Here is a 27,679-nt window from a genome sequence, read left to right on the forward strand (position 1 = left end):
GTTTATTAAATTTGGAAATTTAAATGCTTCCGTACGGAAGGCTTTATTGGGAAACGAATAATTTCTGTTCACTTATTGTCATAGGAGTAAGTTTTGAGAAAATTTGTAAAAGCATGTTTTCCTCGGGTGGTGGGAAGGGTCCTAGAGAAAATGAGGGTTTAAATATCAACTTTTCATTATATGCAAACTTGTGGGGCCACTTCCACGTAGGGGTTTACGCCCGAAAATGACCCACTGGCTCTGTGCAGGAACAGTCATTGCTATTATCACCTACAGTGAGGTAGTGTGATGGAGAAAGACTGAACAACAGGCGGGGGCCATCAAGGCTCTGCCAGGGTGGAGAGACTGGCCTGTCTGTTGTTTAGGAAGGTCTTTAGCAATGGGAATCACCAAGGGTGCAGTTCAGAGACTGAATCTGGTGAGAGAACATGAAAAAAAAACTTGGGTGAAGCGTCCTGGGTGTCAAACACAGAAAGACTATTGCTTGCCTTCGGCTCTGTAAACAAAGAGCCAAAGTGACTCGGTGCTTGGGTAGAGATCTAGATTACTCTTACTATAGGCCTATTCACAGGGGCTTGGGTAGGTTCAGGAAGCAGTTCTGTACAAGGTGGAGGCTTATTAGCTTGGAACTGTTGTGCAGATTGTGCCAGGAAGAGGAGGAATTGAATTGGCCTCTCATTGAGCGGTTGCGCTATCAAACTTTTGGCTTTTTGAGACTAAAGGAGATAGCAGCGCAAAAAGAACTAGTAGGGAAAGTCCTCTACCTCTTTATTAGGGGTAATAAAGATCTACTAGATCGAATAAGGAGAAGGCCTCTTTTGGTTGCGATGCCGTGGGGCCGCCCGGCTATTTTATTCCCTAATTCCTTAGTGGGTACTTAGACTTAAAAAACCGAAAATTCCTTGTATACTCCAGAGCCCCTTACTCCAGCCTAACACTGTTAATAACTGTTAACAGCAGCACTTCAAACTTTAAAAATGTGGCCTCACACGACTTCCTCTCTTATTGCTATTCACATCGTTCCAACTCACCAAATTTTTTTCTCCTAACACTGAAAATTTAAGTTATATTTAATTCTTAAAAGGAATCTATACGTCCCCTTCTCTCAGAAGTACCATAATTCGTATTTTTGGGGGAAAATGTTTCCAGTAGATTTAGTGATTTAGATAAAGTGTAGATTTATGTGATTGTAATAATTATTCTAAAAATTTAAATAAAATTGTGTAGGAGCCGTTTGCAAGAAAATCTTAGATAAGCTGAATTATCATTCCGGTTTCTCGAATTTAACCAAAATTTTTATTGTCAATCAAATTTCAGCTTCCTGCGTTTTTTTCGTTCTTAAGTTACACTAGACAAAACATACGTACACACTTAGGGAAAACTGTGGAAACCACTTTTTCGGATTCAGGGCACCTCAAAACGGATCCTTTCCGGTGAAAACTCAAAATAAAAAAAACTGCACGGAAAATCTGCCCCCTCTTACTCAGTGAAAGTAAGAAAAAGCATCAATAACGTAAAATATAAACCAAATATAAAATAATAATTAAAAACTCTAAATGGCAGTTGTAAAAGTTCAGCTGCCCTCCGCGGTGGAGGAGAGCCCCACGAACGAGCCGACCGTGAAGTAGTTTCCTGTCCCATTTTGAAAAACGTTCTCTCTCCTCCTCCACCCACCCACCCTCCACCAGCTCACTTCCGGTCTTTATTCTCTAGCTAGCTCCGCCCTCCTTCGCCGAGCAGACAATAGTTCTCTTGTCTAATTTACTTCGTTCCAGCAACAGTACTTTTATTTCTATATTATCTATACTTTACATCGCATATAGTGTGGGAGATTTTTTTTTGGGGGGGGTTTCACGTTGTTTCCTTAATGAACTTAAGAGCTTTTGCAAGGAACATTGTTTTGTAATTTTTCCTGAAGGTGAAGATTGAGAGTTCCTTGTAAAATAGAGGTTTTATCCTGTTGGTGCCCAAAATTGGGGAGGGGGCAAGCAACTCGCTAGAGAACCTTAAACTAGAAGATCTTCTCCTTTCAGGCAGGTCCGTGATCCTCTACTTCTTAAAAGAAGCCAAATCAAAGAATGTGTCCTCTTTGGCTCAGTTACTCCTTTCTTTAAAAGTAAATTTCCTGCCTTGTCCAACTGCCTCGATGTAAAGTAGATTGCAATTAACCAATTGTGAATGCGAAAAATTATTATATAGGTAGTTCTCGACTTACGACGTTGATCCGTTCCTACGCGGCGTTGTAAACCGTTTTTTCGACGTAAGTCGGAACATACGTAAACTGTACCATATATAGTACAGTACTGTATTTCAATAATAACAGTACAGTACTGTAAGCATTTAGCCTATCCTCCGCGCCGGATTTTCCTATAGGCTAACTAGGCTTCAGCCTAGGGCCTCAAGATCAAGAGAGGCCTACATTCAAATTGTTAGCAAAATTAAAATTACACTATTCTAAAAACATAACATATTATATAGTAACATTTAACATATTGATATATACATCACAGTAGTGATGTATTTTATTATCTCCCATGTAATTTACAAACTTAAAAATGGGAGGTGAAAGGGCCTTCTTAAGTGGAACAGCCTAGGCCCTAGGGCCTCTTTTCATCTTAATCCGGCCCTGCCTAAACTAACACAGTACCCTTCATAATTATCAAAAAAACACATATAAAATACTGTACAGTAAGTTTAATATTGAAATGAAACAGTAATAAAAAAACAGTAGTGTACTGTAATAAAAATTTCATACTACTGTTCAGTACTGCACACCAAAACACGTACAGTAGTTCGCGGGCTTTTCATAGTACATACTGTACAGTACTGTACTGTAAATAGGAATCGTAACCCCGAAACGTCGTAACTCGAGACCGTCGAAACCCGAGGACTTCCTGTATACAAATATTTTAGTAAAATAGCGCACTTCCGGTTTTGAATGAACTTACTAAAGAATATCATGGTGGCATCTAAATCGATTATCATCATGGTGGGCGCTGCTATTTTTCCTTTTTTTTTTGAGTCGTAGTCGATACATCGATATATCCAGACAAGAACACGCGAGAGACAACGCACAACGCGTTACTATCCCGACGTTGTCGGTTTAATAAAATAAAATAAAATAAATAAATAATAAATCCATCGCGAAAAAGATTAACTAATTGGTTTAGCACACTTGATCTCCTCGCGAAGATCTCTGGTTCAAATCCAGCTCCTGACACTTAGATTTTTCTCTTGCTAGGATGCTTCTTCACAGTTCACTGTCCCGGTGATTTATCTTACGAGAAAACACCGTCAGGAGACAGGCAATGCGCTGCAAAAAAAAATAAGCTCCGGGTGCCAGTATCTTTAGTTGTTGACGTGTCTCTAACTAAAATATTTATACATCAATCAGCAAAATAACTCGGCCTTAATTACGAGTATTTGAAAATAAAGTAATGCCAGCATCAGGACGCCATAAAAAAAAAAGAAGATGAGTAGTATTAGATAAATAATAGCACAACCAGCTAAATTGCTGTCCACTCGATAAAATTGAATGTAGTCGATTTCGATTATAATTTCTTTTCTTTCTTTTTTTTCAATAAACAATCAAAAACAAATGATTAATTATAGATAAAATTTATCGATTCTATAAATACATATTTAGTTTTAGTGCCAAGGTCATTATCACCTGACCTCAGGACTTCATCTGTAAATGCATTAATGTTAACGGTTTGTTAATGATGGAGAATAACGTTCTAAATGATAGGTTTAGGCAGTTAATCTTGAGGAAAAGAAACAAGACATACATATTTGCATTAATATTTCCATAATTATCAGATGGTTGTAACTTTATTAATGAGAACAGAAATGTATTATTTATAAAAACCTATGGAAGTTATGCAAATAAAATGTAGTTGTAGAATTTCGCGTTTTTGTTGCAATTTTCTGAGATCAAGGAGTATTTTTGAAACTAAAAGAAAAGGTTTTGCTGTAGGAAAAAAGTAAAGTAAGTAAAGTAATCGCCTATTTTTTTCAGGCGGGGCTTAACGTACAACTACCACAATGAGGTGTCGTGGACGGAGGCGAATAGCAAACATACTTTACTGCTAATTTCTCATATTAACCATTAAAGGTATAGACCGGGGAATATAGCCTAGTACCGCAATACATCTTAGCTTTGCGGGTCTAGCCTCTAACCGCTCGGCTACCGTGGCGACTAGCAAACTAAATTTCTCATGTTAACCATTAAAGGTATATGTGTAAATGGTGTAGGAATTTACGTACTTGAATGGCTCGCTTCTCAAAAAAAAAAAAGAATGTGTACCAATCTTACAACATAAGCGTAAAAAATTCCCCCCCAAAATAAAATACATAAAAAGGGAAATTTCGCATGTATTACGAATCTAGTGTTGAAATAATATTGGCATGTTAAAGGTCGATTTGATTTACGAAATTTGCTTAGATTTGGTTAAGGTTATTTTGTTAAGAAAGAGAATAGCGATTAGAGGATGTGCGCATTGGTTCCAGTAGAGGAAATCCACCAATCATCTAGTAAAATAATAGAAAGAACCGATTACAGGAAGCTGTTCAAATTGCTTTGTCGATCTTTATACTTTCTATCATTACGTAAGGGAAATGCTAGTTTTTAGTTTCGAATTTTCATTTAAAAAAAAGAAAAAAGAAAAGTGATCTCTGTGTTTAAAACATTTGGGACAAAATCACCAAATCCGGAAATGGCACCTTTACTGTATCGGAAGGATTTAATATCGTCAAACGGCTTCATCGATTTTCTGTAAGCACGCAAGTTATTGTCGATATTTTTTTTTTTAAACTTATATTTGAAATATTCCCAGAAAAATGCCTTTTAAAGCAGTTCTGGGAGGAAAAGGTGAGGTTAGGCTTTCTTCAAATTTAATAAAATAGGTATTACTTGACGTTTCGTTCTTCTGGGTTTACTTAACTACTGGAATTAAAATTATACACGCATCGTACAGTAAGTGAAGTGGCACTTATAGTTGTAATTTACAATTAATTCTAGCAGCCACCAAATTATTTAAACAATGATTAGCAAACTACTGGGCACTGCCAACAATAATAACCCACGAACTTCAAAACTTAGCAAGCGACAACGCTATCTAGCTTTGCAAGTGTGCGAAACGCCGAAGGTTCAATGTTCTCGTCAGCCGGTGGCCACAAGAAGAAGAAGCGTTATCTCACGTTTCCCCTTTAGAAATGGGCGACACCGGCCAGCCAGTTCGCTTCCTGGCCAATGTTACTTGATGGCTACTTCTTCTATGTAATCTGACTTTTTTCTTTTTTTTTGTATAATTTATTATTTACTTTTTGACGCGCAATAAGACTTCTAAGACGTGGAATTTCTCTTTCTCTCTCGCTCACTCACTCTCTCTCTTTGCCCATGGTCTGCGTAGACTCTTCTACAAAAAAAATATCGTCGGATACTTCTTACCCATTGTTCTGCTAACGGGATGCTCAGGGTAATTACTAAAGATAAATTACTGTTCTATGAAAACGCATCCACGTTTTTCCCCTTTTGACATTGTTAAGGTGATTAAACATTTTTGGCGGGGTAAAAATTTGGAGATGGGGGCACATTTCGTAAATTGTGAGGGGGGAAAGGATTAGCTTATTGGATTCCCTCGCGTAGATCCCGGGTTTCCGGTTCTTAGTTTTTTTTTTCTCTTTCTGATAGCATCTTACAGGTGACTGTCTCCGGTGATGGGACAAAAAAGTGAAGTAAAGTAATCGCCAATTTTTTCAGGCGGGGCTTAACGTCCAACTACCAATTAGGTGTCGTGGACGGAGGCGGACTAGCAAACGTACTTTACTGTGAATTTCTCCTATTAACCATTAAATAAAATCCAAGGCCTAAGACCGAGGATAAAGCCCCAGTACCACAATACATATTAGCTTTACAGGTCTAGCCTCTAACCGCTCGGCTATAGTGGCGCCTTGATGGGACAGTGTTTGTCCAGACGCGCCAAATAGTGCACTGAAAAAAGCTCCAGGCGGGCTAATGGCCTCAGATGTTGACGCGCCTTAAAAAAAAATTATTCCCCCCCCCCCACTTTACCTTGACAACTGTAAAGTAAATATGAGTTCAAAGAGAGGGAAGCATCCCTCAGGACTTGTACTCGATGGTACAAGACCCCAAAACCTGGCGTGCTCACTCGCACGACTCCGTCTGATCTATCTGCAGCTTCTAATTGACCTTTTTTTTCAATTTCAATTGATCACAGCAGTTAAAAACAGCTACATTCCGTTTCACTTCCGTTTAGACCATGATATACGTACTTCCTATCACTTTCAAAACAAAAAACTCAACAACACATTTTGGTAGCAGTGGAATTCGTCTTTATAACCATTCCCAAAACAGATTTAAGACGTAAGACAAATAGTTACGTCAAAATTGAAGGCCTTCAAACAAAACTTTTATATTACATTATTCATTCCTTAAACATTTTGATGTCATTAAAAAAATATAAGTATATATAAAACCAAATATTTAATGACGGCTATAAATTAAATCTTAGTAGAGACATTAATCACATTTATTTTATTATTTATTTTCTTTTCTGATTATTTAATTAATGAAATGTATTCACAAAAAAATTAAATAAAAATAAATTCGTTTTATTCCCACAATACTAATAAATATACTCGTGTCTTGACAATTACAGATAAGTTATAATTTTTATCCAAGATTGAAATCACAATAATTTTGACTTAACTACAAATCAAATTTTTTAAACAGAAAATTCCACCGGAAATACAGAACGGTTAAAAGAAAATTTGATTTCCACTACCGCTATAGACGTTTCGATCTCTAGCACTCCAAGATCTGGTAATGTTCATTTCCCTGTTTATCTATTTATCTTCCGATGATATTTTACATGAATATCGATCTGATAATTGGTCTATATTTGAGCAAAATTTCATTATATTTCGACCTCTAGATTTTCAGATACAGGAAGTTATGTTTTGCGTCTTTATCTTTGGCTTAATATAAGATAATGTTTTCTCTTGCGTCTAAGAGAGAAATACGGGATAGAAGGCCCACCACCTACCGGTTAAAAGAGTATTTTTGTAAAAGTAAATCTGGACATCTGATGATACAAAATAATTTGTAAAGCACAAGTTAAGTTTGATTTCTTCCTAAGGCGTACCATCCTTCTACCCGTTTACCTAAACCTCACTCTTCTTCCCACAAACGGATTGGGTTAAGAACCTAGGGACTTTTCATGGAGAAACGCCTAACCTGGGGAATCCACATACTAGACTCAAACGGAAAAGAACTGAAAGACGATTCAAACTTCTCTCTAGACTTCTCAACCTAAGCGATCTAAACTCTCACTACAAGAATAAACGACTTATCTACACAATGATACTGGAAACCTGCCTGGACTTACGGGGGGAATGGAACTTTGGGGCTCAACCAGAGCTTCCAGTATCTATAAAAATCCAAAATCCTTCCAGTCAAAAAAAAAAAACTCCGTCGAATCCGCTAATGCTCCTTACTATGTCTCTAAGTCTACCTTGCACCGAGATTTCCTTGTTCCCCTATGTTCCAAGAAGCTGCAAGATCCCGTTACATTGAATTCCACACATCAATTACCTCACATCCTAATCCACTAGTATCCCCAACTTACTACATTACCAGGAAATCCCTCCAAGACGGTTTAAGCGCAGGTAGCTACGCGATCCTCTAATGAGTATGAGCCAGTGTACAGTAGTTTTTTTCCCCCCCTATCCCGCGACAAAGGCGTTAAGCCATTTTTTGTCCGGCAGCCCAAAATCTTTCATATAGAGTAGTCATGCCCTGTAATGTCGGGCACTCGTCCAAATGCTTAAAAATCATTACGCCGTTGCTGCACAATGGGCAAATCGGCGAGTCCCTAATACCTATTTTGTGGAGGTGTGCTTGTGGATAGTCGTGCCCTGTAAGAGCAAGGAAGAGCTCTTTTCTTGGGAGGCCGGTAGGTATCCTGTATTCTAGCAGTGTTGCCCACTGTTTTCCAGCGGCCATGCTCCTGTATTCCACGTGTACTTTCCCCTTTTATGTGGCAACCTATAACTCTTCTAACCGATGCGTAACACACTGAGTGGTCGAGCTGATCACATTGCCTTCCCCGTTTCGCAAGGTTATCGGCCATTCTCGTTCCCTGGTAATCCACAACGTGCCGGAATCCACTGGAAAGCCAGGAGATTTCCTTGTTCCTTATGTTTCAGAAGCTGCAAGATCCCGTTATATTAAATTCCACACATCAATTACCTCACATCCCAATCCACTAGTATCCCCAACTTACTACTCTGCCAGGAAATCCTCCCAGGCGGTTGAAGCGCTGGTGGCCACCGCGATCTTCTAAATGAAGTAAGTGCCAGTAGACAATAGTGAACTGTACCACTTTGGGAGTTTCACCAATGGGTGATTTATTCTATGTATCATGTGGTATCAGCTTCACTTGTTGCAGAATTATACTGCAGTTGTGCAAATAAATAAAGTAAAAAAAGTAACGTGTGGCTGTGTCATTGACACGGCCGTGTGTTGTACATGAATACGTTTACGTAACGGGTTATATTTTTTATATAAAATATTTTTATTTATGTATTTACTATGAAATCAAGGAAACAAATCGACGATCGGACATAATCTATGCCTATACAGTCCGTTGTCGATGTAGAAGCGATTTCATCATCTACTTCCATAATTTTAACCGCCCCAGCTGCAGATGTACTGACACCGTCGTTGATCCGCTCGGACGCATTCATTCTTTTACGTTCCCGACACAGCTTGACTCGGTCATATGGTGTTTTATTATTATTACCATTCGATACAACCGTATACGATCTCTGTATTTCGTTTTGGCTTTTCGACGCGTATAGGCCGACATTATATATTTTTGATTTTTTTTATTCTAACACCTTATTATATTCACTGTAACTATTTTACACTAATGTTTTATATGCAATCGATAGATTGTGACGACAGCTGACGATTAAAACTTAAACGAACATTGTAGCTTCTCTGAGTCAAAAGTTATACAAATTGCAAATCTCGATAAGCAGCAAATGATCTCAAACTGCGCGATGCGTCACAGTCCTCGCTTATCGTAATGAATTCTTTGATCCTTTAGCTATCTAGTGGTCTAATTTAATTTTGGATATAGACGATAGATTCGAAACTATAATGTCAAACTGTATCCCCCGATTTTGTTATCATTAGGTTTTTTGGATTGCCACCATATGATTCAAATTTAAAGACGTATTCACGTCAAAAAAATAAAAATAAAAAGTTTGAGAGAGAGAGAAACATTTTAATGCAAATATTTGCAAAACAAAGGGTGCTGCCCAAATAGATCGGGTTGCTAGACACACAGCGTACCAATCAGTCAATCAAGATATATAGATAAAGTGGAAAAAAAAAATAAGTGAGCAGATGAGTTGTTATCCCGAGAAGTCTTTATGGACAATTTAGGAGGCAAATTTGCTGTAAAGCAAAAATTGCACGCCAAAAAGTATGAAAAAGTATGTACAGTTTTCTAGTATAACTTCCGTTTTCATTGTTTAATTTTAAAAACCATTCTATGGAAACCGCAATCAACGAGAAGCGATAAAAATCAATCAAAATATTGAATTGATTTATTTAAAATATCAAAGTAAGAGGAACTGTAGCCATTGTTTCGTAAACCGGAAATAAAAATGAAAATTTCCGTTGAACATTAAGTAAGAGAAATTAAAAATCATTTTTCAGAGTTTTGTTACATTTTAATTATTAAATTAATGCATTTTTTTTTAATCGTACACTTCACGAGAAAGGCACTTTAGAGGTAGACGATTACAATACTCTCGTAGTACACTATGAAATCACGGAAGTGTTTTTTAAAAATCGTTTTCACATTCACTTTGTCCTGCACGTGAATAGGAAATGGTCTGTTTCTGGTCCAGAGAGTTAAGACGAGTGACTTTTGACGGAGCAATTAGACAAAGTGATCAAATTGTAGTCGATTTTTTTAATTTTTTCTGTCACGTAGAAGTATATTGTACAAACAAAAAAATCGTTGCAGCTGTTTTGGTTAAAATTATTTCCGGTTGCTTCATTTATATCCAAAATTTGAACTCTGCAATCCAAACAGGATAATTTTCGACAAATTAATAAAGAAGGCCGTGCAATAATGACCCCTTTATTGTTATATACACGAAGGAATCGTCTAAATCCCACTATATTAGTACAGCTATTTTCTGTATAGCTCAGAGGTCGCCAAAATGGTCTACGATGTACAGACACCCAGGGGTCTTATTTAACAAAAGTAGGGGTCGATCTGAGCCCTTACTTACTTATTATTTAATAAATATTAAGGTATTTAAATTTCAACATTAAGATATTTTTCATAAAACTATTTATTACACAATGTAAAATTACTTTAATAAATGTTTAATATCATAAAATAAATGTACAAACACAGTATACCTAATAGATTAGATTAAATTAGGGCGGCCTCAAGGTCTGCGCCACCGCGACCCCTATGGATCTATTGTGGCTCCCCGACTTTAGAGCTCACCCTCCAGACCTGTCCCTTTTAATCAGACTCTTAATTCTGGAGAGTGGCTCCTGGGTAAAGCTCTCAGGTCTTGGTTTTTCCTCCCCGAGAATTAACATCCTTAGCCATACGAGCCCTACCTAATAGATAGTTTTATTTTTAACTAACTGAAAATTACTTTTATGGGGGTCTGTTGGAGATTCCGAAAAATTATATAGGGGGGGGTCCATGATCAAAAAAAGATTTTGGCGACCCCTGGAGTAGCTACAAGTTAAAAGAAATTTTGTGGAGGTTAGAAAATAAATTGCAGCTTTTTGGGTATTCACCAGTTATTTATTTATTAATTTAAATAAAAATAGAGCAACAGGTTTCAGAGACTTTGTGACCAACTTTACTTACCACTCAAGGTTGTTACACTATCCGGGACACAGTCCTTGCACCACCAGTTTACAGTTAGTTGTTGAGGCTTAAGACTTTTAGTGGAGACGAGCGTTTATAAAGTTAAAGAATAGATATATGGCCCAGTAGGTTGGGGGTTAAAAGTTTATAAAAGATGACCTCTAGCAGTCTTTACCAGCTTCAACTACTACCAAGTTAAGACTTGGGAGTAACAAACACAAGCGTGTCGCGCGCATATGGTCCCTCCAATAGGCTGTAAAAAAACGGTTAACAAAACGGTAAAATTCTCTGGTGTAAATCTTCTATTATGACGAGGAAATTATTTTCTACAACCAAGTGTTGTCAACGCGTGTACAGGTTTTGAGGAGTCCCTGATTTTGAAATTGTAGTTTTTTAAAGAAAATTTATCTAAAAAAAAAAAAATCTAAGAATTAATCTAAGACCAGGCTAGAAAACTAGTTCTGAATACTAAGTTCCGGCTACCTCTTCATGACACTGCCATCTGTTTTCATTTACATCTACAACAAATCTTTGTATCAAGTAAATTTGTCGATAATGTCATGTGATTTAATCACAGCAATAGATCTCTAGGCTACTTCCGCTTCAAGGGGCGAGGAGGATTGTCTTGAAAGTTGAGGAGAGGAGTGTTGTTGTAGAAGAGGATTAGGATGGTGAGCTGTAGTAGGCTGTGGAATTTGCGGTAGCGAGACTTTATTAGGTCAGTCACAAAAAGGGATGTGAAGGTCTGTGTGAATGGTGAGGTTAGATATGCAGTTTAGTGCATTCAGGATTTCCGGTAAGATTATTTGATTGCAGTGTCTGGAGTTAGAAGGTTTGGTTGAGCCACCCCACAATTATGCCTCGTATGTCTATATCGGTCTTAACAGTGTCTTGTAGTTTGTGATACAAGTCAAGTTTGGATTTACGGTCAAATAGTCTTTGAAGCGTTATGTTCACATCTTGTCCGTTTCACGTTGAGATGACTGCCACCTTAGGGTACGTTCACAACGGAGCCGTGAGCATAGATGATAGGAGTGATGCTGATGCATCACTATAAAGAGCATACATGATAGAATTAAATATTTCATTTTTCTGCTAGCTGAACTCCAGTATCGGAGCTTCAAAATGGACGTCGAAAAATTATTTAGTGCTGTCTTTACTCATTATTTTTTGTTATTATTTTATTATTTACTTTTAAACAATATTTTGTTTTTTAAATCGTGCTTACATTTACTTTTATGTGTATTTGTTTTTTCTCAATAAAACCATTACTTACCTAAGAGTAATCAGCAGTTTTTCTTCTATGTTTATAGGATTTCCATGGCAATTTTTCTAACGTTTTCTTAATTTTGACCTTATTTTTTCTAAAATATAGTCGAATGTGGGTGGACCCCTCCTCACATATTAAAAAAAAACGATCCGGATAATTTCTAAGTTCCTTATATAAATGGTGAAATTCGCCCAAAGTACTTCGTTTTTTTTATGGGATGTACATGATATTTTCTAAAGCGTTTTTTCTTTAAAATATACCATTTTGTTGCTTCTTCACTACTCGGACATGTTGCATGTATCACAGCTCCGTTGTGCACACTAATCAGCGATTATATTTTACTCTATCAGTTATCATCTCTGCTATCATCTATACTCACAGTTCCGTTGTGAACGCACCCTTAGTTCGAAAAAACTCCATAATCGAGTAGAGTAGCTATCATCTCCTGCCAGAATTTACTATAATTCATATTAAATTACATTAAATCCCACTTTTAGTGAACACCTGAAGGTTCGAAACATCCTGGAGGGGAAGGGAACCGTATTAGAGGGAGAGAGACTTGTTTTAATAGAGACCCGATAGAAAATTTAAAAAAAAAAAAAAAATTAATACCAAAATAATGGTCAAAATTAAGAAAGACTTCTTTAAGAATGTCTATTTTATAACGTGCAAGCGCCGTTACTTTTGGATACTGGGTAGCGTGCGAGTTAGGTGATGGCCTAGGTCACCTGGTTTCTTCTAAATAGGTCTCCGGCACCCTACTCCACTCTCTGTCAGTCTGTCCGTCTGACTGTCCATCATCTCTTCCCATATATAGGACCAGGAGATCATTAAAACTGCATCGACTTTTTTTTTTTTTTTAAATTATTATTACTTTTTTTCTCCCAGAACAGTATTTCCCTGTCCAATCAACAGGTATTTGAACGTGACAGAAAGTAACAGATACTGAGTGGAGAATTACCTTTTTCTTTCTTTAACATTACTCTGCAAAACAGGTCCCCCGGATTCAATAGTTACTCTGATATAACTGAACATGAAATGACTAAGTAACTTTGACAGCTAATTTTTTGTGTTTGCAGGATCTTCTGCGAGAAACAACTTGCGAGGACAGTACACTACTTTGTAACAGGTAAATGTTTTTTTTTTATTTCTTGAGATAATCTGAGAATTTTAGTCTTAATTGCGCAGAACCAGTGAGTAAGATGTTTGAAATGAGATATGTGGAGCGGGGATTTAAGTTGTCAACTAAAGACACTGTGAATGTGGTACGATTATGGTTACTGATTCTTGGAAAATTGGTCTCATTTCCTGCCCGAATTTCTCCTTTCATTTCCTGTTTAGCGTAATTATCACGAAAAGGTAGTTTAGAATTAGGTTTCTAGTCTTAGATTCCTGATACTTATTTCCTGGTTATTTGTTGGGCATTCAGAAGCTTGGGGATCCCTCTAATCCTGTTTCCCCGTAATCCATGGGATCTCCTAGTTATTGGTTGGGTATTCAGAAGCTTGAGGATCCCTCTAATCCTGTCCCCACTAATCCATGGGATCTCCTGGTTATTGGTTGGACATTCAGAAGCTTTGGGGGATCCCTCTAATCCTGTTCAATGGGATTCCCCCTCTATCTTCAGCACTTCTACAGCTAGATTTGGGCCCAAAACATATATTCCAAACAAGTCCATATCGTCTAGGCTAATATAGCTCGTGTGTTAACCTGGTTACCTTCACTAATTTCCAGAACCTAAACCAAGCTTTGGTTTGAGTAGTACAGGCGACATAAAACTGGTTAAAAATTGAACTCAAAACTCTTGTTCAGGATAGAAGAAAGAATCAGTCTCACAAAACCAGTTACGAGCAACAGTCCAGTGCCCATATGGGCGACAAACCTTTGGCACTTTGTGCTCAAGACGAGAACACAGAAACAAAAGCGACCTGGAGTAAAGGACAGGTTTTTTTTTTCGACTAGAACTAGAAAGGGTCGGTACAATTAGTCGCATTAGAGTCCTATCCCATAATTTCCATAGAATTTCTCAATTAGGTTCACAACATGAACATAACTATTCGCAAAAACCTCTTTGTTAATATACCCGGAAGAATCAAAAATTTGTATTCACGGCAGAAATATTATACGATTCAATATGAAGAATAAGCAATAAAATTCTGGAAGTCTTTAATTAAATAATAATGATAATAATTAAATTAAACAATAATAAAATCACAATAGCAATTAATACAGGATAAAAAAAATAAATAAATAAATACATAAAACTTCTTGCTTTTATTAATACTGACATAGAATTTTAAAAAGGTGTCAGAAATACCGGTTTGCGTTTATTGTCATTTTGTATTCCTGTACAGGCTTGCACATCAACGTCACACGTTTTGAATTATTCATTTTATTAGTAATTAATTTCATGTTTGATTAAATAATTAACTAAATTAAAAATTAAAAACCGGTTCAAAACAAACAAAGTTTTTACAGCTGTAGGCTTTTTTTTTTTTTATTTGCAAAAGTTGAGTAAAAAATAATAAAAAGAAAAGCTTGACGACATCCAAGTGGTTCTTCTTAAAATCAGTTCTTTAGATGAAAAGAATTTCAGAGTGCTAAGGGTCTTTGAGTTGGAGTAACATGGGAGATAAAAAAAAACAGATTTCCGCATTTCTATTGCATCCCTGACCAGTTTCCTTTTGGACATTTATACATCTTCAGAGGTAGAGCAGTTTGGTGTAGAGATTTCGACCTTCACTTCCGTTTCGTAATACGAGGCGTGGCTATTAAATAACGAGACTGATGCTGCTACAGAAGAACTATGCATGCGCCAAATCCCTAACGACCGACAGCTGCGCAGCAGCGTAAAGCCCTACTCTTTCGATTGTGCAGCGTCTCACGTGTTTGTAGTGAAATCCGTGTCTGACCGGAACCTGACGTGTTTGTATTAGTAGTTAGTTAGCTCATGTAGTAGAGCAACGAATTGTCGTGAAACTTCACAACAAAACTGGGTAAAACCGCTACTGAAACTTGATCTTTTATTAAAAGAAGTTAATGGCGATGAATGTTGTATCACGTGCGCAAGTTTTTTAAGTGGTTCAAGCGTTTCCAAAGATGGCCGGAGAAGACGTCGGAAATGATGACCGCCCGGGTCGCCCTTCCACGTCCAAAACGGACGTGAAAATATCGATTATAATTAATCAATATTACTACTTGCTTGCTCAACTCCGGTGAAAGAGTAAGGAAAAAAAACGACCCGATTTTTTGGAAGAACAAGTCACGGGGTTTTCCATTCAAGACAACGCGCCGGCTCACACTGCATTGTCTGTCCAAGAAGACGTTTCTAGCCAAGTACAATATTCCAGTTTATCAGGGCCATCCGCCTTATTCGCCCTGTCCTAGCCCCATATGACTTTTGTCTGTTCCCTAAAGTTAAATCTGCATTAAAAGGAACACGATTTCAGTCCGTTGAAGCTGTGGGAAAGAAAAAGCGATACGCGTCATGCAGGAGCTGACAGAAAAATACTTACAGCACTGTATCGGAACAAATGGTAAATCCACATGGAGCGTTGTAGGGATAGGGGAGTGGTGTATATTGAAGGTGATAATAACTAGATACGTTTAAATTTAAAATAATATGTTTTATAGCAATAGTCTCGTTATTTAATTGCCACACCTCGTACGTATACTTGCTAGGTGCCTGTTTATCGGAAGAGTTCGGAAGATCTCAAAAAATTATTTCCGGTGAATATAGGAAGAATGCAGTTCTACAATTTGCAATACTTCCTCTCTTTCCAGAAGTGAGAGAACAAGCTGCAATAAAGCTTATAAACAACGGGCGGGAAAAAATTTGAAATTATATTTTGCGCGCGCGCGAATAGAATAATAAATTATTGAGATAATTTAGAAATTAGGGGGAAGATAATAGAATCGTGACTGTGGTCCTGCTCACAGCATCCAGAGTGGCTAGCGGGGCCACTCTCCAGACAATAACATCGCTTTATTATGTACGTTAAGAAGGGCCGGGTTGGGGAGGTAATGCTCTGGTAGATAATGCCATGAACAGAATGGATGTGCCTTTAACAACAGCCAACAACAATAGGGGAAATACTTTGGGCTATTTTTTTCTTTCTTTTTTGCTTCTTCTTTTCAAAGCTCTGGTTCCCCCCCCCCCACCGCGATTAAGGCGCGTTTAGAAGAGACTTTAACGCAGGAGAAGAGATAGTCATAATCAAAATGGTGGTTGGCGTTTATATACTTTAATTTAATTTAAAATTAAGCAAGTGCAAAAACCCCTTCAGGGTAATGTTAGACGATCCTTTGTAATGAGTAGCGTATGGCCTACGGGGACTTTAACGCTCAATTTAAACTCTTTTCTGATTGGTCTATATTTCAAATATGGCCACATTAGATTTATTGGTTTATTGTTTACATATAACGGTTTCACGACGGTTCTAATCTTTATAGATTAGAAAAATGAATGTTTAAGTTGATGTTGACTACGATGCACTCGAGAGGGAGATCAGTTTCTATGAAATACATCCGCAGAGCCCAGCCGGATTACTTCAAAGACAGTCGATTATAAAAATAGTTGTTTAAAATATTTCCTCAAGCAATTTCTCAAATATTTCAGTGAAATCAGAAGTAAATGTTTAAAGTGCAATTTGTGACCTTTGACTTACTTATTTTAAGACCGCCTACTTTAAAAAATTGACTACTGGTCAATCTAAAAGAGTTTTCAATGAATTAAACAACTTGATAAACTTAACACTGTTGAGTGCTCGTGAACACGTTTTTCTTGTAAAACAAACGTAATTTCTCATACGAAAATCAAAGGGAATCCTGGGCAAATGATATACGGTTAGAAAGCCCACATTAGACAAGGAAACTTTTACTAAAAAGTGGCCAGCACCTAAGTCTGATAATGATCACGCAAGGGCCTAATGTGTTTTCTTCAAAAATTTTCGATTACTTTTATTAAGCAAGATTTAACAGCAAGATTGAGGCTGTTTGGAGAATAACTTATGCTTCAAAATGGTATCAATTTTTAGAAAATTTATCTGTCTTTCTAACCGTGTCATCAGAATCGAAGTCGGACCAAAACTTTCTGAGTAATAACATTTTTATTGGAAAAAAAGTAATGATTTTAGAAAAAAAAAATGAAGTAATGTCACTCAAGAACAGGGTGAAATATGAAGTTGGCCAATACGTCATTGAACTCCACTTTAGATGTACTACACGCAGTAGGCCTATGGACATTACTTACTAGTTCACCCTGTAGTGAACGTTTCAGTGCGGAGGACATAATTAGACCCAGAAAGTCCGATATGTCATTCACGTACACCTTGTCCGAATGGACGAAAACTGAAACTCTCTGGTATTCATTTGTATTTCTGCGGAACCAAAAACTACGATAAATTCTTATATACATTTATATTTTTAAAATTCGTTCAAAACTTCAGCCTCATATCTCTTTTCGCATTCATCAGATTACAATAAATTCTTTACCAAATTGTAGAGAATAGTTATCTGTATAACTGGTATAATTAGCATTTTTCTAAGTATATTAGTAAAAGAGATTTAAAAGGTTAAATTTTGATGTTTTTGATCAGAGATTAATATATTTTTTAATATTTCTTTAACCGATGACTAAAATTTAACCTGACAGAAAATTTAATTTGTGAGTGTTTCATCTTTTATTTGCTTTAATTTAATAAAATCTAGTTTGATATTTTAAAGATGACTTTAAAATCAATTGATGAAATAAAATTCCTAATTCACTAATTACACATTTATTAATTTCATTTTATTTTTTACACCAAAAAAAAAAAAGTTGGTCACACTGCTTGGATAACCTTTATTTACCAGCTGATCAGCTGGCCAGTTACCGACGGCCATCTTTAACTTGTTGCTCCGTGTCTCTTTATTAACGTAATATTTTAATTAATTGAATTATAGTGAATTTTAAAGCGAATACTACTTTATAAATTGTGTATAAATTATACTTAGTGCGTGATAATGAGTTTTAATGCGAATAGTGTTGTGAATTTTTTTAACTAGTGCCAAGTGTCAAGTGCTGCTAATGGGATTGTGATCTATTGTGATGCTGATGGATATTCCTTAAATAAGGTAAGACTTGCATGAAAACAAGCATGTTATCATTTGTCGATTAAAAGTTCTAAGTTACCATCTTTATTAATGTTGTTCCCCCAAATGGTTTTCTAAGCCTTATCCGATGTGTTCCTTGATATTTTCAATAGAATCGACCTAGATTCCGAATTGGTTTTCATTGTTTCCCCAAATGAGAAAAAATGAGTTATAGGAGGTAAAATTTCAGGTGTTTTCAAATTAGTTAAAATTTCAAACGTTAATAACTCTTTTTCTATTACACAGATATTAATGAATTCATTATCAGATTGTAGAGAAAAGATAGCTCTATACCTGTTGCAAAATTCAATATTATATAAAGCATTAAAGATAGTTAAATACTTGCGGTTTTAAAATTGATTAAAATTTCAAACCATTGCATCTCTGTTCCATAATTTAGAATTTAATGATTTCATTACCGCATTATAGGGAAATGTTAGCTCTATAACTAGTGTAAATTTCTATCTTCTAATGACAATACTTAAGGCGCAATAGAAGATTAAATTTTTTGTGTTTATAAAATTCGTTCAAAATTTCCATTACTTATATCTCTTTTCATATTAATCAGTTTTCAATGAATTTTTCACCAAATTCTAGAGAAAAGTTAGCTCTATAACTGGTACAATTGGCTATTTTCTAAGTATAATAGTAAATGAGATATAGAGGGTTACGTTTTAGGTGTTTTCGCTCAATGTTTTCGAATTCATAGCAATATCATAGACTCCCTTATTTTAAGATAGCCTACTTTAAAAATTGACTACTGGTCCCATCTAAAAGAGTTTTCAATGAATTAAACAACTTGATAAACTTAACACTGTTGAGTGCTCGTGAACACGTTTTTCTTGTAAAACAAACGTAATTTCTCATACGAAAATCAAAGGGAATCCTGGGCAAATGATATACCGTTAGAAAGCCCACATTAGACAAGGAAACTTTTACTAAAAAGTGGCCAGCACCTAGGTCTGATAATGATCACGCAAGGGCCTAATGAGTTTTCTTCAAAAATTTTCGATTACTTTTATTAAGCAAGATTTAACAGCAAGATTGAGGCTGTTTGGAGAATAACTTATGCTTCGAAATGGTATCAATTTTTAGAAAATTTATCTGCCTTTCTAACCGTGTCATCAGAATCGAATTCAGCCTAAAACTTTCTGAGTAATAACATTTTTATTGGAAAAAAGTAATGATTCTAGAAAAAAAAATTAAAGTGACGTCACTCAAGAACAGGGTGAAATATGAAGTTGGCCAATACGTCATTGAACTCCACTTTAGATGTACTACACACAGTAGGCCTATGGACATAACTTACTGGTTCACCCTGTATACGAGGATGATCCATTTAAAACGCACCAATCGCTAATAACTTTTTAGGAAAGCGGAATTTCGAAAAAAAACACGAAGTGAACTAAATGCTTTTTTTGGGTCGTTTTCAAATTTTTTTACCCCCGAGGCTGTATCTTCATTTTTTGGCAGAGTTAAGGCCAAAACCCTGATTGGGGTTTCATAAGAACCATTGGTTTTGAGTATGATTATGAAAACTACATAAAAAAACTGTGAAAACTGACATTAACCCCCGTTTCGATATCCCTAATATTAGTTGAGATATTTAAGATCAAAGTTACAATTTTATCTTATTCGTGATCGGTTTTCAATATTAATTTTCCACCAGAAATACACGCTTTGGGGGAGGCCTCTGATTGCAAAAAAAAATTACTTATATCTCTTTTCGTATTCATCAGATTTCAATGAATTTTTCACCAAATTGTAGAGAAAAGTAAGCTGCATAACTGGTACAATTGGCTATTTTCTAAGTGTAATAGTGAATGAGATATGGAGGGTTACGTTTTAGATGTTTCCGTTTATAGTTTTCGAATACATCGCAATTTCAAACGTTTATATCTCTGGTCGTACTTTACTCTATTGTAGAGAAAAGATATCTTTATATGTAGTGCAAATAGCATTGTTCTTGTCTAAATAGTTTAGGTGATAAAGAACTTTAAAATATTGAGCTTTTCGTATTCGTTCAAAATTTCAATCACTTATATCTCTTTTTGTATTCATCAGATTTCAATGAATTTTTCACCAAATTCTAGAGAAAAGTTGATGCAAATAACAAAAATAATAATTGAAGATTTTAAAACATGTAGTGCAATGTAATGGTTGTGGGTGAATCAGAATAAATTTGTTTTATCATCAAATAAAAGCAATCATCACATCATTTTAATGCACCCAGTATGCAGTGGTAAATGCCCTTTTTTTAAGTAAGTCCCTTGGTACTAAGTTCACTAAAATGGATCATTTCCGGTTAAACCATTTTGATTTAAAAACCAGCTACTCAATCAAAAAAAAATGGTGATAGCTTAGTCTAAACTAAAAATAGAATTTAAAACTTTTACAATCAAATTTCCAGGTGATAAAGACTCAAATTTAATGTGCAATTTTGCAACATCCTGTTACGGGTATTGAGAAAAAGTAATTAAAAAAATAATAATAATAAACTCGAATACAATAATGCATTAGTTATTGCATAATTGCACTCGAGTTTAATAAGCCGAATAAAGTGTGCGAAGAAATTATATTACATTTTCAATGTCATCAGCTGCACCATTGTTGACAGATTGCCCATACTAGAGAACCAGTTTTTCATTAATAATATTTGTATATTTCTTGCATTTGACGTGTTTTTAATTAATTTAATGAAATTGCCTGTTTTTCTGGTTCATTTTAATTAATTTGATTAATTATTAATCGATGTTCTGCTTGTTTCCTCTTTCTTACTCTTCGTCACAGAATGGTATTTTGTAATCGATATAATCGTAATCACCGGAAGTAACCGTGTTATGGTCCCCTGAGTTAAAAAAGATAGGAAATTGCAACGAGTTAAAATTTAAATATTTAGATTTAGATACCACCGTCAAATTCTGCAATAAGCTACTTTTATAAAATAAGAAAGATTTAAAAAAATTTTTGTTGAAGAAAATCGTGTTTTCCCGGAAGTACCTCGAGTGAAACCTGTGATTTTCTCGGTAACGATTGTAGAAGCACACTTTCATGAAATTTCATTTTCAACTTTTCGACAAAAAATGTGAAGAGATTATTGGTTACACCACAGGTTTACTAATTAGTTCTGTCAGACTCTTAGTAATCTATAAAAAAAAAGGGGGGACAACCTTTGAATTTCTGTTTAAATCCGTTAGACTAGCTTCCAAGCTGGAGGAATCATTCGAGTCTTCTTTTGCTGTGCAAGAATGGCCATGGTCTTTCTCATCAATAACGCAATCATTGATGACCATGATGTTTCCCTCTCATCTGGTTCTCCTCAGCCACTTCTGTTCTGCAATATCTCTCTAATATGGTCCTCCTCGATACCATACTCTTCTTAGGGGCTATTCATTCTCCCCAGAGGTGAACATGGTGAAACTATCTTAATTATAAGTTCATGCTCTAATGATTTTTAAGTTTAATGCTGGTAGTATAAGAATACGTTATTTTTTTTAAAAAAAAAAAAAAAAAGCGCTGAACAAATATTTTAAATTTTTATCACGTAAAACCTAGTTTTTGGTTTTTAATTATTAAGACACTGAAATATTTTTTTCCAAAATTCAAATTATGATTAAAATCTATGTTTATTTTAAAGTATACTAGCTGTACCCGTTCACACGTTTCTGTGTTTGAACAAAAAGGCAGTTTTGATACCTCAAGCATAATGTATTAATGATCAAATGTATACAATACATCGAAATGAAAATTAACAATAAAATTATCCCTACTTCAGAGTACAGTAGTGTCCTTGCAAAGGTAGCATTTCTACATAATGTGAAAAATTCATTAACGTACATTTTCTGATGTAAAATACACACGCTGTCCATTTTCTGCTAAATGAACAACCGTTAGATATCGCTCATGAATGGAAAATGATAAAATACGCCATACGGCCTCATTGCTACTTATGTAGCGTCCCAGTTGATATTGGGTGACTTCATCGTTAGATGCAGTTGTATTTTCCTCTCCAAAATTAACAATAAAATTATCCCTACTTCAGAGTACAGTAGTGTCCTTGCAAAGGTAGCATTTCTACATAATGTGAAAAATTCATTAACGTACATTTTCTGATGTAAAATACACACGCTGTCCATTTTCAAGATGTACTGCTAAATGAACAACCGTTGGATATCGCTCATGAATGGAAAATGATAAAATACGCCATTCAGCCTCATTGCTACTTATGTAGCGTCCCAGTTGATATTGGGTGACTTCATCGTTAGATGCAGTTGTATTTTCCACCCCAAACACTGCCATATCGCTTCCTTTGTTCACATATTCGCAAATATATTTTATAGCTTTCACTGAATTGTAGTACTCAGCATTATACGTTTTTAGTAGTAATGGAGAATATGGTACTACCCAACGATTATCAACGTCAATAGTATTGTTGAGTTCTTTTAGTTTAATCGATTTTCCACCATCTTCGGTATAATTTATTCTCGTATTAATAATTGCAAAAAACTGTTTTTCATGGTTTTCATGGTTACACTTTCAACAAATATTACTAATTAAATGTTATTTTGATATTTTTGGGATATTTGTTCGGGTGCACCTAGAACCCCAACTCTGATTTTTTTAAAAAAAATCCAAAAACCTTCCCGGGGATATACCTAATAATTTCCTAAATTTTCACGGCGATTGGATGTATGGTTTTTGAATCTATCGAGTAGAAACAGACAGACACACATTCATTTTTATATAATCTGTACCTCGGAGGGAAGAGGCACCATGTCACAAAAAGTAAATTTTACAGGGGAACCAAATGAAGATATTTTTCCAAATTCATTTTTTGTTCCACTTTTCCGGTTATACTCTTTCCTGTACTTCTCACCATAATTATTATAGTTGGTATGGCCACTTAACCTCCCATATTTTAAAATATTTTATTTTGATCTCCATTGTGTAAAAAATTTATGCCCATGTAGTGCCTTTTACCCTTAAGTAATGAAGTATCATAGCGCTTTTTAAAAATACATAAATCGCTTAATAGTAAACATAGGACATAGTGCTTTACACCTGTAGAAAGAGCAACAAAAAATTTGTAAAATGGTGCCAAAATCTGAAAAATCGAAAAAATGGACATGGTGCCTTTTCCCTCCGAGGTACAGATATAGATTTAATAAATTGAAACCAATAAACTTTTATAATTTTCAAAATGGTAATTACGTAAATTTTAATAAGAAAAAGTTGTGTACCAATTTTCTAACGACTTTTATTTTATTTTAAACAAAGATTAAATTAAATTAAAAGAAAAGACTTACCTAAATTAACATCTCCAAATATAGTGTAAACAAACATTTAACACTGTACAAAACTCTTACCCAAATAACTTCACTATTAACCGCATGGTCTACCCAAACACAACTGATCTCACACCGTGAATTGGTTTATTTAGTAGCAGAATTTCTACAAGCCGGACAACACTGGCAGTAACCTCCCTACTTCGTGTACTGTTCGGTGATGTTCGGCTTAAGTTCGTATTCTCCCCACCACTGTTTCTCTTCTAGGATTGTTTTTTTTTTTGTTTTTTAATTTCCATTGTTTGGGTGAATTTACTTTTATTGTTTACTAGTCTTAACCTGTCATTAAGGTTGGCTTTAGTAATATTTCTAACTAATACCTTATTTACTGCAATGATTGGTTTAGGGCAGCGTTTCCCAAACCTTTTTTGGCTCGCGTCACCACTTGGTAGTACATCATGCTAAATTGTATCACTTCGTAAAAATGATTGTATTTCGCCAACTTTGTTATTCTGAGTGTGTTATTTTATTATTAGCATCTTTATTTGTATAGAGACACAATGTATCTGTTACAGAGGAGTTCAAGTTCATGTTCACTTTATAAACTTCGTAAAGTGTAAGATCTTAGTTTTAAAACTTATTTAAACAATTAAAAATTGCGTACTTATTTTTCTCTTAAATTAATTTACAAAGTTCTTCTTTAGGATTATTATATTTGTGCCCAAATCTTCAATAAATTAATTTCTTTTAAGCATTCAACTACCTGTAAGTACCAAATTTAATTTAATGTTGCTTGGATAGAGCTTACTCCATTACAATCCTGTCTCTTTAAGCATTTTTGTTTTACAAGAAATGTCTATTAAATTTTCTTTATAGAAGGTGGGTTTGAAAATCATTTGTGTTTTTTTTCGGGTTTTGGGGAAAATACTCCATGAAAGATAATTTTAATCCTGTCAAATGTGCTGTTATATTTTCTCGTATATCTTGAGACAGACTAACCTTATTACTTGCACATATTAACAACTTTACTTGTATAATATTATTAATTAAAATAATTTGTATGTATTATATAGAAAAAAAAACGTGTCTTTGATATTTTTTATGATTTAACTTTTTTATGTCCGCCATTATTGATTATTTTTCGCGTACCACAAGGTTGGGAAACGCTGGTTTAGGGTATTAAATGTTAACCAGATTTTTTTTATTTTATTGCATGATATTATATAGAGTATGATAGTGTGTTCCATATTATCTGGAATGGGTTTTTCCAGGAATCCTCCTCTTTTTTCCTGGAATAATATTTATAATAATGGTAAAAATTTAACAGGAATTGTGGGTAAGGCCTTTTCATTCGACCATACCAGAAATTAGAGAAAGATATCAGGCTTAATTTTACATCTGTTGTTTATTGCTTTTATTATTATTTCTTAATTAATCTTTAAAATGCGATTGTAATAAAAGTAATAAATTATTGCAAATACCACAGTTTAATTTATAATTTCTTAAATTTTATTTCAAATGAATTTCTCTTCATTACACTAATACAAAGTAATTTACAATTTTCTGTATGTCTCTTTTTGATCCACACTTTTAAATAAATATCATTTTGTGCGTGCTAAGAACGGGTTCAAGGGATTTCTTGCCTCTTTTCGTCCAATGTGAGCTTCTTCAGATATCTTGAGGGTAACTTCCTTTGTCTATTTCTCTGCAATATGTAGATCTGTATGGGCGTGTCTGTGTTAAGACAGAGAGAGTAAGAGAGAGGTAATAGTCATCGTATAGCCTGCTTCTAGGAGCTATTGCCCGATTGGGTATACTCACGAGGTGGTGGAAGAGAACGATTATTCCTCCAACGCTTCTGGTGAAGTAAGCTTAGTTTAAAAATTAGAAATGAAGATATATCCGCAAGGAAATTGAGTACATGAAAGTAGTGTACCCATAAGAGAAAAAAGTATAAGTACGCAGGATCGTGAGGAATGATCACCGTGCCAAAGAATGGCGCAGCCAAAGTGGGAAACTTTAAAAAAAATAAAATAAAGGCGAAACTCTAGGGGATAAAATACGAGTTTTTAATGCACTCTGGAAGATAATTGGCAATCTTCTGAGTTACATTTGGCTCCGAGAGATTGACGAAAACATCGAATAATCAAATCGGATAGAGATAAACTTTAAAATACGCATAATTTTTATTTAAATAATTGGTATTTAATAAAATAGTTTTACATTAGATAATAGGTTTGATCTAATTTTTGTTTACCTTTATAGCAATTTTTGAGTTTCAAAGCGATCTCAAGAGATTTTTGATCAACAGGCTTCTGGTCCAGAGTTTCATCCAAGGATTCGGTTAGCCGGCTCAAACCTACTAACGGTTCTGGAGGTACTGGACTTTTCGTACTATAAAACGAATCTTTATTCCATAGCATATCCCCTTCTTCGTTCATTTGTTGCTTTAAAGTCGGTCTTTTACTGGCCATCATTCTATTACCTCCTCCTGTTCTATCTGTTACTAGATCTTTGTACTCAATCGGTTCACGTTGATCGCCATTGCTTTGGAGAATTTCAATTACTTCTTTAATACTTCTAGCAGCTCTTTTACTCTTTTTTTTGCCATCATCTTTATTATTTGGGGGTTCAGTCGATGACGTCTGATTTGTTTCTTCTAGAAAACATCTAGCAGCTCTTTTACTCGTTTCTTCGCCATCATCTTTATTATTTGACGATTCACTCGAGCCAATTAGATCCATGGTGGTGTCTTGATTGTTCACTCTTGACGTTGAATGGAAGTTTGCGTCATCACTATTTAAATCAAAAGTTGCCCGGCCGCAGCAAGAAAGACTTCTGGTGCCATCATCAACGGCCATAGTATGAGCACCGCCTAATAACGCTGTCAGAGCTACGCCTAATGTCATTAAAGTTGGTGCCATCTGGAAACAATAATAATAATAAAAAGCCTGGTCGTAAATATAAATATAAAATTTCAAAAAAAATGTTTTTAAGTTTGTAGAACCATCCTAAACTAACCCTGTAGAATTAAGGATTCAAGATTGGCGAGGAATTGGTCAAATAAAATCAACTCCTCGTCTTTTTTGCCAACGTTTCGACAAATATATTGTCTTCTTCAGGGCTCTGGCTATGCGGGTTGGTTGAGTTACAGTTTCTTACGTTGGCAAGAAGACGAGTTTGTTTTTTATTTGGACCGATTCCTCGCCAATCTTGAATCCTTAGTTTAATAATTTACAGTCACGAAGCCTATATATTTATAACCCTGTAGAGTTATCCCTGTTTATTTCATTTCCGACTGCCTTCTGACTTTCACCCATAACGCACTGGAGTCAGCAAGAGCTTTCTTCACCAAACTTATTAAGCTACCTAGAAGGTGGATGAAATAAGGGGTACCTTAAATCGATCAGGGATACTATAAATCGATTGGGGATATCATAAACATGTGTAACAACGGATAAAATCAACGATTTAAGTCAAAAGCTTAACTTAATTAAAGCAACAAACAATAAATAAATGACAATAAAAGTATATTTAAAACTACTTACAATGTGTGATTGCCTTGCAGTGAATTTAAGTTTTACGCTCTCTAGTGATTGGTGAACTTATATAAAGCATGAGCCAATAAAATTCCCAGCTTATATACCAACTTTATTTAAATTTTATCGCATACCTAGGGATTTTTTTTATCATAATTGTATGATCTCATTGATGGAGAAAACTCCAAACTTGGGGAAATTGCTGATAAATGCCAATAGCTACACATATGGTAATAAAAATCTGAAAACAACCACCAATAGGAAACTATTGTGCTTAACAATTATGGTAATTTCAGTAACAAATTATAGCAAATTGTTCTTGTTTTCTAGTGATAAGGTTATCACTGTGTTTTGATCTTTTATCACCAATAAAACGTAATATTTCTTTGAATGCTGTTGCTCTTAAAAGACACATTTCCTAAGTTTCTTTTTTAGACTACATAATTATTGATAATTAAAAATTGCATTTTTGAAAAATAATACACAATAATAATAACTTTTTCCTCCTAGATCTGT

The 27,679-nt window shown here is 35.1% G+C and overlaps 3 protein-coding genes across 3 annotated transcripts in view; 1 reads left to right on the forward strand and 2 right to left on the reverse strand.

Annotated features, from left to right (window-relative positions):
* The window catches only part of mTerf3 (mitochondrial transcription termination factor 3), a 91,168-nt gene extending 77,832 nt beyond the window's left edge, over positions 1–13,336 (forward strand). Inside the window, exon 9 of the mRNA XM_074127890.1 lies at positions 13,287–13,336. The gene's annotated coding sequence lies outside the window, so the exon portion shown is untranslated. The remainder of the gene's footprint in view (positions 1–13,286) is intronic.
* sprt (PDZ domain-containing protein sprite) overlaps positions 1–23,829 on the reverse strand; it is a 92,187-nt gene extending 68,358 nt beyond the window's left edge. The window contains exon 1 of the mRNA XM_074127875.1: positions 23,646–23,829. The gene's annotated coding sequence lies outside the window, so the exon portion shown is untranslated. The remainder of the gene's footprint in view (positions 1–23,645) is intronic.
* Positions 23,830–25,110: 1,281 nt separating this feature from the next.
* LOC141454470 (uncharacterized) lies at positions 25,111–27,331 on the reverse strand. Its single transcript, XM_074128714.1, has 3 exons — positions 27,173–27,331; positions 25,882–26,548; positions 25,111–25,358 (listed from the first exon to the last, which is right to left on the reverse strand). Exons 2-3 carry the CDS (start codon positions 26,546–26,548, stop codon positions 25,252–25,254), a joined length of 774 nt encoding a protein of 257 aa, XP_073984815.1. The 5' UTR covers positions 27,173–27,331; the 3' UTR covers positions 25,111–25,251.
* Positions 27,332–27,679: the final 348 nt, after the last annotated feature.

Source organism: Rhodnius prolixus, unplaced genomic scaffold (genome assembly GCF_049639745.1).
Source record: "Rhodnius prolixus isolate KJV_2025 unplaced genomic scaffold, Rpr scaffold_9, whole genome shotgun sequence".
NCBI classification, from domain to species: domain Eukaryota; kingdom Metazoa; phylum Arthropoda; class Insecta; order Hemiptera; family Reduviidae; genus Rhodnius; species Rhodnius prolixus.